This window comes from Eubalaena glacialis, chromosome 2 (genome assembly GCF_028564815.1).
Source record: "Eubalaena glacialis isolate mEubGla1 chromosome 2, mEubGla1.1.hap2.+ XY, whole genome shotgun sequence".
Classification (NCBI taxonomy): domain Eukaryota; kingdom Metazoa; phylum Chordata; class Mammalia; order Artiodactyla; family Balaenidae; genus Eubalaena; species Eubalaena glacialis.
This window is the reverse complement of record NC_083717.1, coordinates 7,660,897-7,677,446: the sequence shown is the minus strand read 5'-3', so window position 1 is coordinate 7,677,446 and position 16,550 is coordinate 7,660,897. Positions and strand designations below refer to the sequence as shown.

Sequence of the window (16,550 nt, the reverse complement as noted above, 5' to 3'; positions counted from 1 at the left end):
AAACCTCTCCCCTGATTTTGATTTTGCTGATTCATCCTTTAATCTATTCAATAAATATTTGTTAAGTATCTTCTACATGTCCGGCATTGTTCTAGGCACTGCCCATCATAGGTAAAAAGGAAAAAAGATACAGCCCCTGCCCTCAAGCTCCTCACAGCCTAGTGTAGTGGGACAGCCAGACATATGAACAAATATGGTGCAGGTTAATAAGTGCTTTAATTGAGGTAAACACCAAGTACTAGGCCAGCCCAGGAGAAGACACCAACCTGGAACTAGGTATTGGGGATGGTGACAGAGAAGGGGACAGAATAATAACATTATGAGGAGGCATTGTCCAAAGTGTGTGGGAGGTTAGAGGGGGAGGGAGAAGTCACGTGACCCAGCTGCTACTGGGAGCCATTTCATCACCACCAAGGGAAACACACGTTGGTGAAGCCAAGGCCATGGACGGCTAAGCAGAAAGATGGAAGACGCTAGATGCTCCATGGCTTCACTGAACTGCTGAATCAACCCATTCCAAAGCCACCCGCCCTTGGGGCTTGTTTTTAAGCGACATAATACATTTACATAGTGTCTAAATTTAAGTTTTTCTGTTTCTTACAGCTAAAAGCATCCTAAGTGATACATGGAAGAGGAGGTTTAGGGGGAAGGGTAGTTCATTTCTGCACACATTGAATTCGAGATGACTGTGAGACCACCTGGAAATTCCCGGGGATAGGTGAGTCAGTCTGGATCACCCTTGTTAAAACATCTGTAATTATTTTTTAATACTTCGGCGTAAACACTTTTGAGTATCTGTATCCCCTGGGCAGTGAGTTGCACTTGAAGTGCTTCCATGGCATCTTCGGGAACCCAGGTTCTTTCTTCCTACTCCACCATCTCAAGGTTATTTGGTTTTATCTACAAGTGTGTCCTCTCCCACTTACAGGATGGCTACAGCAGCGCCAAGCGTCCCATCCTCACCCAACAATGTCCAAAGGCCGAAGTCCAGAACATTTTTCCTTGTGTTCCTTCTTGAGAGCAAAGAAAGTTTTGGAGGCTACACTCAGAGGTGCTTAGTTAGTATTTGAAGCACCCTATTCAGGTATCTACATCCAGAGATGACCACAGCAAATGTTCCACATGAGGCTAGCTAAATCTCAACTAGAGGATTTGTTATTAGCCTAAGAGATTTTGGAAATTATTTTCCCCTTGTGAAATGAATGGTATTCAAGGTCCTTGACTGACCAGAGTTTTTGCCTTTGTAAAATGAAGTATGAGAAGGTGGCCAGTTCAGAAGTCCAACTCCTTTATCGCATCCTGGATCTTAAACTCCAGTTGGTCCTGGACGCACATCCAACAGAGGGCTCTTCACCCCATTTGACTCGCGTGGCTTGCTGGTTTTGCCTTTAGAATACTGTCACCTTCCTATGTATCATTCTATTCATGCCAAGGGCTACTACGTAAAAGGACAAGAGCTAGGGAACTTCTTCCAGCATTCAGGGTCAGGGAAGATGCTTCTTTTTGTGCCCTCTCGCCAACAGATGTTTGTACCCGTGGCAGGATTCATGTGAGGCTTTCTTTAGTGAAGCACATCACTGGGGAGCAAGTTGTGGGTGGGTAGACATGGAGCCCCCAGGCGCCTCTACTTGTTGGAGGCTACCACTGTTTACTGGACAATTCTGAATGGTCAAACTAACTCAGGTCAACTTGCAACACCACTACACCAAGATACCTCTCCCTACAGAGACTCAAGTATTATACATCCAGGTTAGGTGGGTCCTGGCAGAGACTCAGTCCAGAGACAGGCTTCCTGGAATCCTAGGAAAAGCCCTGGGATGGAGAGCCAGCTAGGAGAGCCATCACCTGACTATGTAGCAAAGTCTATTCAGTTGCTCTTCTTCCTTCCTTCCTGCTTCCTGTGTGTGTGTCTCCTAAAACATCCAGCTCGGTCAAAGAGGATAAGAAAGCAGATATTACTGGTTAAGGGCATGTGCATTGATGTTCCTGTTCAAGAGCTTCCTTACACAAGATCTCACCCTTTTTAAAAAAAATTTATTTATATTTAATTTATTTATTTTTGGCTGCGTTGGGTCTTCGTTGCTGCGCGCGGGCTTTCTCTAGTTGCGGCGAGTGCGGGCTTCTCTTCGTTGCCGTGTGCGGGCTTCTCATTGCGGTCGCTTCTCTTTTTGCAGAACACAGGCTCCAGGCGTGCCGGCTTCAGTAGTTGTGGCTCATGGGCTCTAGAGCTCAGGCTCAGTAGTTGTGGTGCACGGGCTTAGTTGCTCCGCAGCACGTGGGATCTTCCTGGACCAGGGATTGAACCCGTGTCCCCTGTGTTGGCAGGTGGATTCTTAACCACTGCACCACCAGGGAAGTCCCAAGATCTCACCATTTGTTCGGCCTCTACATACATGATTTTTCTCACAACCATCTTTCACAAGCAGGGGGTGGCCAGCACTTCCTGATGGCCAGCAACTCCCCAGCTCTAGTGCCTCCTTCCTTCCCCCTTGAGTCAGTACATCAGAAAGTAGATGAGGGAGAGTGATTTTTTCCAGCTTTACTGAAGAGTGATTGACAAACAAAAATTGTATATATTTCAGGTATACAACGTAATGTGTTGATATCTGTATACACTGCGAAATGATTACCACAATTGGCTAACATATGCATCATCTCACATAGTTACCTCTTTTTGTGTGTGTGGTAGGAACACTTGAGATCTACTCTCCTAGTGAATTCCAAGGATATAGTATGTTATTATTAACTATGGTCACCATGCTGTCCATTAGGTCTCCAGAACTTATTCATCTTAAAACTGAAAGTTTGTACCTTTGATCAACATCTCCCCTTTCCCCCACTACCCACAACCCCTGGCAACAATCACTCTGTTACTATGAGTTCAACTTTTTTAGTTGAACTCCACACATAAGTGAGATCATGCAGTATTTGTCTTTCTGTGTCTGGCTTATTTCACTTAGCATAATGTTCTTTAGGTTTATCCATGTTGTCACAGATGACAGGGTTTCCATTTTTTTAAGGCTGAATAATATTCCTCTGTGTGTGTGTGTGTGTGTGTGTGTGTGTGTGTTTATCACATTATCTTTATCCATTCATTCATTGACAGTTACTTGGGTTGTTTCCATGTCTTGGCTACTGTGAATAACCCCGCTGTGATCATGGGGGTGCAGATATCTCTTCAAGGTAGTGATTTTATTTCCTTTGGATATATACCCAGAAGTGGAATTGCTGAATCATATGGTGGTTCTATTTTTAATTTTTTGAGGAACCACCATACTGTTTTCCATAATGGCTTACCAATTTACACTCCCATCAACAGTGCGTAAGGGTTCTCTTTTCTCCACATCCTTGCCAATATTTATCTTTTGGCTTCTTGATAATAGCCATCCTAACAGGTATGAAGTGATATCTCATTGTGGTTTGCATTTCCTTGATTATTAGTGATATTAAACCTCCTTTCATGTATGTATTGGACATTTGTGTGTCTTCTTTGTTGAAGTGTCTATACAGGGCCTTTATCCATCTTTTAATTGGGTTATTTGGGGTTTTTTTGCCATTGAATTGTATGAGTTTCTTATATATTTTATTAGCCCCTTATCATATATATGATTTACAAATATTTTCTCCCAATCTGCAGGCTGCCTTTTAATTTTGTTGATTGTTTCCTTTGCTGTGCATATGCCTTTTGGTTTGATATAGCCCCAATTGTTTACTTTTGCTTTTGTTGCCTGTGCTTTTGACGTCAAATCCAAAAACTCATTGCCAAGGCCCATGTCAAATGTTTTTTCCCCTGTTTTCTTCTAGGAGATTTAAGGTATCAGGTCTTACATTTAAGTCTTTAATTCATTTGGGGTTGATCTTTGTGTTTGGTGTAAGATAAGGGTCCAATTTCATTCTTTTGCATGTAGATATCCAGTTTTCCCAGCACCATTTATTGGAGAGACTGTCTTTTCCCCATTGTGTATCCTTGGTGACTTTGGTGAAGATTACTTGGCCATATATAAGTGATTTTTTTAAAAGAGATAACTTTAAATTGGCTCTAATTATAGGTATACATATATCACATTTGAACTTTTTATAAGACTATGTTGTTTTATATAAAAATATAACAGTTGCCAGGGCTGTCATTTTCCATTTAACTGAATGTGGGATACCCACAAACCAGCTTCCCACAACAAAATCATAAACACTTCCCATAGCAGGTCCTGTGCCCTTTGTGGAGACTCCCTCTTCCTCTAATTGCCTCAAATTTCCAAACTCTCACCTCCCCTGGTGCAGAATTACAAAAGCGAGTGTGTCAACCTCATATTGGAAAAAGTGTTAACGTGATGAGATCTATTTTCTTTGGAAAGGAGGAACTGTGAGTGCAAAACTAAAGGCAGCTCAGATCAGGTTAACACATGTCCTTGGCTAGAAGAAAGCCTTTAACTTCCCATGATTGATATAGCACATTCATTCAACTAGTCTCTATGGTTTCTGGAGCATATGAAATTTTAAAGTTTCCAGTATACTCAGCGAGTGAAATAGCAGATTTTTTTGACTAAAGGACAACTACATATTATATAATCAAGAGGATGGAAATCCCAACTCTACAGAAGCAGTTATTTTGGGAAAATGGGTCTTGGAATCTCCTTGGTGACTCTTTGGTTAGACACTCCCAGGCCATTGCCCATGAACAAAGTAAACCCTGCTCTTTTATTAACCACCGGTGAAAAGGAGGGCAAAGGATCAACTGGGTCATGGGCAGATTGCCAGTTTCTCTCTGATGAGCTAGAAATAGGTGCGGCTCAGAAATGGGCTGACCTCTTCCTTTTGTACCTCTCCCTCCAACATATCAACACCACCTTAGAAAATATATATAATTCTTATCTGAATTGTGAATGCAGGAGTAACCTCACTTGAGAACAATGCTTTAAAATCTGCTAAAATTATGCACTCAACTTTTATTTCTTAGCTTGGAACATATATGCCCCTCAGCTCTAAATTGTCTGAAAATTTTGCATTTTTGCCATCATGTCGTCTTTTATGGATGGTCTCCAATAGTCAAAGTGGTTTGATGTAAAATTTGCGTGGTTTTATGAGGACTATTTATTTTATTTCATTCTAAGAGAATCCAAGAAGCTGTCTCTCTCTTTTCCGGTTGGGATGCAACTGAATATCTGGATTGGAAAATTCCTGTCTGAGTACACTGGGTATATCATGCACTATCATGCCACTATGTTTAACATCTTTTGAAAGTAGAAACCTAGTGTAAGAAATTATCAGGGCTTAAAATGAATGGTATGGTATTCCCACCAGCTTGTTAAGATACCCTCCTTGTTGGTGTTGGCGTGTGTGTGTCGAGGGGGGCAGTTTGTGATTTTGCTAAGAGTATGAAAAGGAATTAGAAAACTAACATTTGATTGCATAGGTCTGTAAGTTGCTTTCTATTAGAATTGCTTTTATGTCAAATCATCTGTCTAGCAGAAAACTTTCTTAATAGGGTATTATTTTTAATAGGTAGCCTAGAATTCTGTGCTCTTCTATTAGGGTCCATAGGAAAAAGAAGGGAAGATTTCATTCTAAAGAAATGCAGGAACACTAGTTTGTACTAGAAAGTAGAAATGCAGCCTAGCACTGTTGCCCCTAATGATGCTTAAATAAAGGGGATGCAGAGTTAGGGTGGGATGAGGGAGTGATAGATGTTTACATACAAGTTTACAATATGCTTCTAAGCAGCACTGCCCTCTACAGATGGTATTCCCAAGGCTTGACTTCAAGGCAACTTTAAGACATTGAAAATAAAATTAATTTGTTGAATGAGATCAGTTGCCTATGGAGGTGAATATCTCCAAGAGTTTTTCTGTTAATATGTATCCAGGAGCCTCTCCAAGACCAAATTCCAATTAACATGGCCAAGAGAGCATAGCTGGAATCTGATTCTAACCAAGGAAGCTGAAACCCACTTAATTAACTATCCTAGGTCTTAACAGAGACTGTGCCAAGAGAAGAGTAAGGATGGGCGTGGAGCCTAGACAAGGAGAACAGAATTAACAGCTATTCAGTTATTGGCAGCATGAGTTCTGTACAGCCCAAGAAAGTCATGCTTTGACTGGTTGAATTGAGCTTCCCAGCCTGCTGCAAAGGTTACCCTTAGAGTGGAAATGGATCAGATGCCTAACTCCACTGAGTCTTAATTTCCCCATCAGTAGGAGGTGAGTTCAGAGAGGTAATGGGACATACTTTGTAAAGAACCTATGGGCTACTGTGAAGACTTGATTTTTATTCTGAGTGAATGAGAGAGCCGTTGGAGGGTTTTGAGCTGAGAATTGATTGGGATTATCAGGAGCTAACATTGTAGAAGGATTAGAAGGATCAAATGAGTTAATCCATGTAAAGCATTTAGCACCACCCTAAACTATTAATAGTGCTCAACAAGTGGTAATCAGGATTGTGATTAACATACTTAAGTGGTGCTATCAAAGTGGCTCCTCTTCACCAAGACTGAATCATGAAGAAATAGAAAATCTGAACAGACCTATTACTAGTAAGGAGATTGAATCAGAAACCAAAAACCTCCTAACAAAGAAAAGCCTTGGGCCAGATTCACTGGTGAATTTTACCAAACATGTAAAGAATTAACACCAAAAAAACAAAAAGAATTAACACCAACCCTTCTCAAAAGCTTCCAAAAAATTGAAGAGAACGGAACACTTCCTAACTCATTCTATGAGGCACGCATTACCCTGATGTCCAAGTCAGACAAAGACACTACAAGAAAAGAAAACTAGAGATCAATATCCCTGATAACTATTGATGCAACAATCCTCAACAAAATACTAGCAAACATAATTCCATAACATATTAAAAGGATTATACCATGACCAAGTGGGATTATACCATTTAATCCTGGAATACAAAGATGGTTCAACATACAAAAAAAATCAATCAATACAACAACATATTAACAGTATGAAGGGGGAAAATATGATCATATCAATTGATGCAGAAAAAGCATTGAGAAAATTTAATTCCCTTTCATGATAAAAATACTCAACAAACTAGGAATAGAAGGAAATTACTTCATATAATAAAGGACATATATGAAAAACCCACATTGTACTCAATGGTAGGATCATACTAAATGGTGAAAGACTGAAAGCTTATCCTCTAAGATCAGGAACAAGACAAGGATGTTCGCTTTTGCCACTTCTATTGAACACAATATTGCTGAATAGTATTGAAAGTTCCAGTCAGATCATTTAGACAAGAAAAAGAAATAAAAGGCATCCAAATTGGAAAGGAAGAAGTAAAATTATCTCTGTTTACAGATTATAATGATCTCATATATATAAAATATAAAAATTCCACACATATACACACAACTATTCAAACTAATAAATGTATTCTGCAAAATCACAGGATGAAAAACCTATGTACAAAAAAACCAATTGCATTTCTACACACCAACAATGAAGGATCAGAAAAGGAAATTAAGAAAACAATTTCATTTTCAATAGCATCAAAAAGAATAAAATACCCAGGGATAAACATAACCTAGGAGGCAAAAGACTTGTATACTGAAAACTACAAAACATTGCTGAAAGAAATTTTAAAAGGCACAAATAAATGGAAAGGCAAACTATATTCACGGATTAGAAGACCTAATGTTTTTAAGATGTCAATACTATCCAAGCGATCTATAGATCCAATGCAATCCTTATCAAAATCCCAATAACTTTTTTGAAGAAATAGAAAAATCCATCCTAAAATTCATATGGAATCTCAAGGGACCCCAAATAGCCAAAACAGTCTTGAAAAAGAACAAAGTTGGAGGTCTCACATGTCCTGATTTCAAAACTTACTACAAACTACAGTAATCAAAACAGTGTGGTACTAGCATAAAGACAGACATATAGACCAGTGGAATAGAATAGAGGACCCAGAAATAAACCCTCATATACATGGTCAAATGATTTTTCACAGGGATGCCATGAGCATTCAATGGGGAAAGGATAGTCTTTTCAACATACAGTGTTGGGAAAATTGGATATCCATGTGCAAAAGAATGCATTTGGATCCTTAACTTATACCAGATATAAAAATTAACTCAAAAGACCTAAATGTAAGAGCTAAGACTATAAAAGTCTAAGAAGAATACATAGAGAAAACTTCATGATATTAGATTTGGCAATGATTTCTTAAATATGACACAAAAAGCACAGGCAACAAAAGAATAAATAGATAAATTAGACTTCATCAAAATTAAAAGTTTTGTACATCAAAGGACACTATGAACAGAATGAAAAGGCAACCCACAGAATGGGAGAAAACATTTACAAATCATTTATCTGACAAGGGATTAATAACCAGAATATATAAGGAACTCCCATAATTCAACAACATAAAATAAACAACTCAATTTAAAAATGGGCAAAGGCCTTGAATAGACATTTTTCCAAAGAATATAACAAATGGCCAATATGCACATGAAAAGATGCTCAATATCACTAATCATTAGGGAAATGCAGATAAAAACCACAGTGAGACACCACTTCATACCCAATAGAATGGCTATTATCAAAACAAACAAAACTTCAAAAAGCTACAAGTGGCAGCATGGATGTGGAGAAATTGGAACACTCGTGCATTGTTGGTGGGAATATAAAGTGGTACAACCACTGTAGAAAACAGTATGTCAGCTCCTCAAAAAAGCAAAGATAGAATTACCATATGATTCAGCAATTCTCCTTCTGGGTATATACTCAAAAGAATTGAAGACAAGGTTTTGAAGAGTTACTTGTATACCCATGTCCATAAAAGCAATAACCTCAATTGCCAGAAGGTGGAAATGACCCAAGTGTTCATTGGTGGATGAATATGTAAACAAAATGTGGTATAAAAATACACTGGAATATTATTCTGCCTTAAAAAGGAAGGACATTCTGACACATTTCAACATGGATGAACCTTGAGGACGTTATGCTAAGTGAAATAAGCTAGACACAAAAGGACAATACTGTGTGATTCCACTTACATGAGGTACTTAGAGTAGTTAAATTCATAGGGACAGGAGGTAGAATGGTAGTTGCCAGGGAGTGGGAAGAGAGGCCAATGGGGAGTCAGTGTTTTATGGATACAGAGTTTGAGCTGGAAAAGGTGAAAAAGGTTCTGGAGATGGATGGTAATGATGATTGCACAACAGTGTGAAAGGAGTGACCACCTGAGCCTGTGATGCTGGGTCCAGACCACGATTTGCGTTCTGGGGATGTCTTGGTTACCACTTCTCTGTCTAGTAGCAAAGCCAGCCTGTTACAAAAAGCAGTGCAGTTAGCAACTGCATTACAGGCTCTGTTTCCCTTCCTATTTGTAAAGTAGACTTTTAGTTAAAATACCCAGGAATGATTTCCCGAACCACAGTTACTTTCTCTTCCTGTGTTAGGCTGGCTACTTTCTTGGCGTAAGAACTAGATGAAGGGACTGGCCCGGTGGTCCAGTGGCAAAGCATCGCCTGCCAACGCCGGGGACGCGGGTTCTGTCCCTGAAGATCCCACATGCCGCGGCGCAGCTAAGCCCGCGCGCCTCAACAAGAGAGAGAGAAGCCCTCACGCTGCAGTGAAGATCCCGCCTGCCGCAGCTAAGACCCGGCACAGCCAAAAATAAATAAAATAAATAAATAAATAAATAAATATTAAAAAAAAAAAAAAGAATTAGATGAAAACTTACCACTGCTATAGAAAGACTTTCTGAAACTTCCAAACTGACTCTGAAGCCCTTAGTTGCTTCTTGTGGGAGCTGTGCCTTTCTTACACTGCCAGATTTGTCAAGGGAGAGGGAGAGAGGAGAAAAATAGCACCATTCAGCTAAGAAGAAGGCAGTGTTGGGTCTGATGTGCAATGATAAAAGAATAAAGTAGAAATCCTTCTCCATATATTCAGCCCCCCTTGTCTTCCCAAGGCTAAGATGGGAGTCTCTTCCAAGTGCTCCTATGGTGTCCAGTGCTGACCCGTAAGCCTTCTCGTACTGCACTGACACTGCCCAGTTACCCAACCGTATCTCCTACCAGAATGTAAGCAGCTTCACGGACTGTGTCTTAAACTATCTTTGTTTCTCCAGCACTAGTGCGGTCCTGGAACAGATTAAGAACACAGTACTTCTTGGCTGAAAAAAAAAGAGTAAACAGCCTACTGCTGTATTTCATTGACTCCACGATCCCACCCATTATAAGACTTTTCCATTGTAAGACCACTAAGAAAGAAAATAATTATAATCAGAAGATAGCAGCAATTATAAGACACATTCCACTTTTAAGGTTGTTATCACTTTGATTTTAGTCCTGGATCAGGGAAGAGACAACCACAACAAGGTTGAAGACTAATTGGCATCACTTCAGAAATACAGATGTGCGCACGTCTATTTACACAAACGAAAACGTTTCCTCTTTAATTAGTTCACTTGGCCTCCCTATCTTGGGCTTTCCTGCTCAGACCAGATGTTGTTTCACATTTAAATGACTCACCCTCCTGTCTGAACCCCAGGAAACTAAAGACAGATAGAGGGACTCATTTCTCAGCTATGATTATGTGCCGAGGCTGAGCTCTTAAAAAAAAAAGTATTATTTGTTGCCTCTTCTAAGACAGCTTAAACCATGAGGATCAGTGCATCCAAAAGAGAAATATTTTGCCTCCAGGCAAGATTGTAATAAAGAAGCTCATTCATCACCTTCTGAGAGGAAACATGTCACGACAAAATTACCAGGTAATGAAAAATCTGGGCAGTCCTATGGCACTCTTAATGGGAAGATCTCACAGCAGTCCCACACTGTCATTCACAAAGCCTTGTCATCAGCAGGAGGCAAAGTAGAAAGCGTCTCTTTCCGTAGTGTTATACACCATGAAACTAAGATAAAACAATGTTAAGCAAATTAATAAAAATAAAAGGTATGAATTCAGGTATGAATACTTGACTGTAAATCCTCAAACATCATACAAATAATAATAATAAGCAGTAGAAGCATGTTATACTTCAGAGGATAGACTTTGGCATCAAACAGAACTGGGCTCCAATCCTGGGTCTACTACTTCCTCCCTCTGTGACCTTGGGCAAGTGTCTCACCCTCTCTGAGGGTCAGTGTCCTCATCTGTACAATGGGACTTGTAAGAATAGGCACCTCACTGTAACCGTGTAACGATAGGATACTCTATGTAAAGCGCTCAGGAGAATGGCTGGCGTACAGCAAGTGCTCTGTGAATATCAGCTCCTCAAATCTGAACCAAAACAGATGCCCATTTACTACGCCCACAGGACTGCACACCCTGGCACTTAATTTTGCACTGTTTCCATTTCATCACTCCCAGTTTGGTCTTGTTCTCCTTCCTGCTCAGTTTGGAACCCAGAGTCCACTGCTGCGTTTGCTACCCCGTGGGGTCCTCTCTTCTTTGCCTCCCCCCACCCCACCTTCCTGCTGTTCCTTCTGTGACCATCCTCAGGCTGGGATGATTACAATGGCCTCTCAGCTCCAGTCTTCCCAAATCAAATCCATCCTACGTGGCCCCACCTATTTATCTTCCCACAATGAAATCCCAAGCGTGACATTCCTCTGCTCAGAATTCTCAAAGCTTCCCCACTGCCTTCTCACCACAGCTTTCAAACCACTTTTGGCCTCAATTTACCTTTCCAGATGTCGCTCCAACTTAGCCAATCAGATGTACCTGCCTATCCCTATGCTGCATTCCCCTACATTCAAGCTTTTGTTCATACAGTTTCCTTTTATTGCAAGGTCCTCCCCTTCATCTCTGCCTTTAAAAATCCTAACCCTCCTTCTAGACCAACCTCAAATTCCACCTCCCCTGCAATGTTCCTTTCTAGACCTTCCAACCTCCTTTGAAACGTCTTATGTGTATTTCTCTTTGAGACACTTATATTCAGATTTGCATTGGGACTGGTTCCATCGTAAGGCCTGCCTCACCTCTGTGGTCTATCCTTGGCTTTGTTCATACCAAGTGGACAACAGATATGGATGTTACCCTGCTGCGTTTAATTGGTTATATTTGAATGCACTTATTTACCTTGAACCCCTGTGTCACATATGCCACTAACACAGAAGGATAAAATCAAATCAACCCTTGTACTTGCTGCTATGTTTAGCAACATAGGGTGGGTCCTGGGTTGCTGGAATCTCTACCCAAAAGAAACTCTTCCAGCCCATTAAAATAGTGCATCATTTGTTCCTTTAACTAATGCAGCAGATATAATCTTAGCCATGCCATCCACTAAGCTAACTACGGTACTACTAAAACTGTCTTATTCTGGATGTGGGTATAAACTGAAAATTGAACAAGAAATATTTGGGGTTCTGTTTGTTTTGGATTTTGATTTAGAAAAAAAATTACAGTTCTTGCTATAACAGAGGGCTTGGTGAAATCCTCGGTCCAGCCTCAGAATAGAAGGATGTAGACAGTAGGGCTGAGCTTCAATCATTTAATATAAGCCTGTAGAATGTCAAGTGAAACTATTTTAAAAATCCTGTTTTAATCCTATCTTCACTGTTTGGCAGTTTTCATTGCTTAATGAGACTTCTTGCGTTCAAATCAGCAAGTCAGACGAAAAGCGATTTGTTAAACTAGATAGAAAAAATAATCTTAAAAAATCAGAATATCTTAGTAATGGATCCCCAAAGGCTTCTCGGTTTCTTCAATCTGGTCCTAAGCTACATGGCCAGGAATACAACCCCAGAATGCTCAAGGGGTATCTTTGGAAAACATCATTCAAGAAACCCCGCCTCTACACTGCCTCCCAAATTGAGATTACCAGGAACTTTGAAATGATTTTGTAGCTCAATCCAATCAGAATATTCGACTTGAGGATACGGGGAGGGGGAAGGGTAAGCTGGGACAAAGTGAGAGAGTGGCATGGACATATATACACTACCAAACGTAAAATAGATAGCTAGTGGGAAGCAGCCGCATAGCACAGGGAGATCAGCTCGGTGCTTTGTGACCACCTAGAGGGGTGGGATAGGGAGGGTGGGAGGGAGGGAGACGCAAGAGGGAAGAGATATGGGGACATATGTATATGTACAACTGATTCACTTTGTTATAAAGCAGAAACTAACACACCATTGTAAAGCAATTATACTCCAATAAAGATGTTAAAACAAACAAACAAACCAAAAAAAAACAGTTAAAATTCAGTAATTCCAGAAACAGGAAAGTAGTTATATAAATAACTCCCTCTCCTGCCTTTGAGTCTCAGAAAACGATCACAGAAGCATCCCCATTATGCATAGGTTTATAGGCCAGTTCCTTTCTTAACTGCTATGCGTACAGTGATCGTCCTTTCCAAATTTTCCCAAATATCATGTGATTCATTTTAAGTAGAGGCAACTTTTTCAATTCTATAATCAAACCTTTCGTATTGTGGATCTTCATATAGATAAATTCACAAACCAGTAAAAAATTTTAAATGCTTTTCCAGTCTCTATTTCTCCTCATCTTGTGTTGAGACACTGCTGGCTCTGGAGCACCATGGGCAGGTAAAGGTCAATGTTGGCCATTGCCAAGGCCCTGGTGCTTATTGTCATGGCCTCCCTCTGCATCCTTTGAGAACCTTATGAGAATTTAAAAGGCTTTACACACTTCCTCTCACTAGTAAGAGCTCCCCCGATGTCTCACTCACTCATAATGCTAAACAAGCTTGTTTCCTGAAGGCATTCACCAAACACAGGACTCTCCCCCAACACCACTCCTTCTACAGTAACACTGGGAACACTCACCGCTGGCGTTTCAATAATTGATGGTCTGGGAATAGAAGTCTGAAAAGTAACTGCTTCACAGTCCGATGCCCCATGTAGAGACCTGGGCAGATCCTCAGGGGCCTCCGCGGGCTGGACAGCACTGTGGTTACTTGAATTCCGGTTCGCACTGCCATTTCTCTCTGAATGGGTGCCGGAATCTCGCCTTTTCTCTGGAGTTCCTTCTTCCCTTCGTGGGTGACTTGGGTGTCGGCCCGCTTTGGCCTTGGGCTGAACAAAGACGGTGGAAGGGGTATCGGCTGCGCTGGGCTGATCGAAGGGAGCAGTCTCCCTTGCGTTCCCAAAACAAGCAAGCAGAGCTGAGCACGGGAATGGATGCATCCTTCTAGATGGAGATTTCAGTCTTTCAGCCAGCCTTGCCTTCCACCTGGACATGACCTGCAGTGAAACATTCCAAAGTTCAAAGGGGGAAAGAAAATTTTCCAGGGATTCTGATCACCTCCATAGTAGGTGACTGTTTCCTTGCCTGAAGAGAAGGACTTTTAGTGGCTGTCCCCAAATAGAAGATCAGGAGATGGCCAGGCCACCCTCCCTGAGAGTCACTCGGCAGCCAACTCCCCTTCGGAAGCATCCATCCCCTGCGATTTCACGCTCTTCCTTCCTTGATGCTGTCAGTGGCTAAAGAAAGCTGTCTGTGAGGCATGTGGTTGACTTGGGTTACAGTACCCAGGCGGGGCAGACACTTCAGTGTAAGGTAGTGCCAAGTCAATGGACAGCTGCTTCAGATTACCTTGGAGGCATAAAGATAATGTAGCTGATAGCATCCACCATAATAGCGTCAGCCCGTGTATCAATAACATCACAACAGCCGCATAACCTTCTTCGGTTACCACCTTCAAATATTTATTCCCCCCAACAAAACAAACACCACCCAGTTATGCGTCACAAATGAAGACCCCCAAGAGGGTCCTCGACCCTGGAAGCTGTTTCGTTATTAAAATAGGAGGCAGACTTGAATCTTTTGTCTGGAGAGATCCATGTTTGGGTCTGATGTCCCAAGAACTTTTCTCGATCTTTCCTGAATCTTCTCCCAAACAAACTTCCTGGCTTCAGGATCCATATTGTCGCCTGGTAACTACAAATAAGTCTTTGTTAATTTGGTTTTTACTATCCATGCTAAGTCCTTTATTAATTTTCAACAACACCAAAACAAAAAAACAAAAAAGGAGCCAATGTGAGCAATTAACACAAATATTATGTATGTGTGAATGTGTGTTTTGTCCATATACTGTGTATATTACTTAATTTTGGAAAATAACCCCCTTTTGAACATAGATCTATTTTTCAACACATCAATTTGTGAATGGTGAAATAGAATAAGAATAATAAATTATAACCACATTCCAAAAGAATGCTCAAAATTGAGATCTTTCCTTAGCCAAGCATCTGCTAGGAATGTTAAAGAAATATAATACTGTAATGGTTTTCCCATTAATAGTGACTTTCAGGCCAAGATTTCAGGGTATATTGCCCTTTCTAATTTATTTGTTTGCCCTCTCTTTTAATATAATGTCAAGATGTGCTCTTAAGCTCAGACAGGTGGTAGATATTATAGCATGTATCCCCATTTTATGGAGACAGAAACCGATTCTTTGAAATTTGAAGATTCTAATGCAAGATTATGCTGTTGAGAAGGGCTGGTTGAAAGCCCAAGACCCCTGCTATCCTATCTGGTCTCTGAGTCCCATTCGACCTGGCAATCATCTTACCAAAATAACAGCTGTACTAGGAATATTGTCCTGAGTGTGGAGCCGTATTGATAATACATGAGGTCAGATATGGTGTGAGGAAGAGTGGATACAGCATCAAATGAGGAGTTCAGTTTTAGTCTTTACCAAACTTTAGAAATAAAATGTAAAAAGCTGTCATTTACTTAAAGGTTACCAAGTAACAGTCCCTGTACTAACCCAGATATATCAGACTTCCCAGTCTGGAGAGATCATTCTCCTATTAATACCCAAGTACAAGCAGTGCAGATCGCTTTCCGTGGAAGCAGGAGGTCCAGGCCTTTAGCAGGCTCCCCCCACCAAGTATTCCTGGGGAGCCCTGGGCACTGCACTCTGTGTCTCTTCTGCAGTGACTGCTACCATTCGCTCAGGCAGGATGACTCTGTGATGCTCCCTTACATTCTCCTCCTCCCCAGCACCCTCCCTCCCAAGCAGCTCACAACAAAGCGAGGCTGTAATGGCTAACAAGACTTTGTTGAAGACCCGAGGAGGACAGGAAGGAATTAAAGAGAAGAAAAAGTAATTCTTAAACCTGGTTTCCTTCACTCATTCATTTATTCATTCAGCTATGTGCCAGGCACCTTCTAGAACTAGAGGGACAGCAGCTAACAGGGCAGCTTTCGAGTGGCTACATTCGGTAGACTACTGGGTAAGAAAGCTCCAAGCCCCTCCCTAAGGTCTGTCTCTCTCTTCTTGGCCCTGAACTTGCAGCTCCTCTGTGGAGACCACTGTACCTCCGGCAAGGAGCACTCCTCGCAGGAACAATAGCCAGAGGGCAGCTCCAGCCCACCGAGAAGAGTGGCTTATTTTTACTAGTGTGGTCGCCAAGTCCAACCTAGAATAACAACATTAACAGATAATGGTGATTGAGTGTTCATTATCGGACATGAACCTCAGGAAATTAACTCATTTAATCCTCACAACCCTAGGAGAAAGGTGATATATTAATCCTCATTTTTACCCATTAGAAAAACAAGACACAGAAACTTAAGTAACTTGCCCAAGGTCACAGCACTGCTAAGGAAGAGAGC

General features: G+C 41.0%; 1 protein-coding gene across 1 annotated transcript in view; it reads right to left on the bottom strand.

Annotated features, from left to right (window-relative positions):
- Positions 1-14,167, bottom strand: part of FAM107B (family with sequence similarity 107 member B) — a 221,314-nt gene extending 207,147 nt beyond the window's left edge. Inside the window, exon 1 of the mRNA XM_061178237.1 lies at positions 13,757-14,167. Within this exon, the coding sequence (XP_061034220.1) occupies positions 13,757-14,167 (411 nt within the window). The remainder of the gene's footprint in view (positions 1-13,756) is intronic.
- Positions 14,168-16,550: the final 2,383 nt, after the last annotated feature.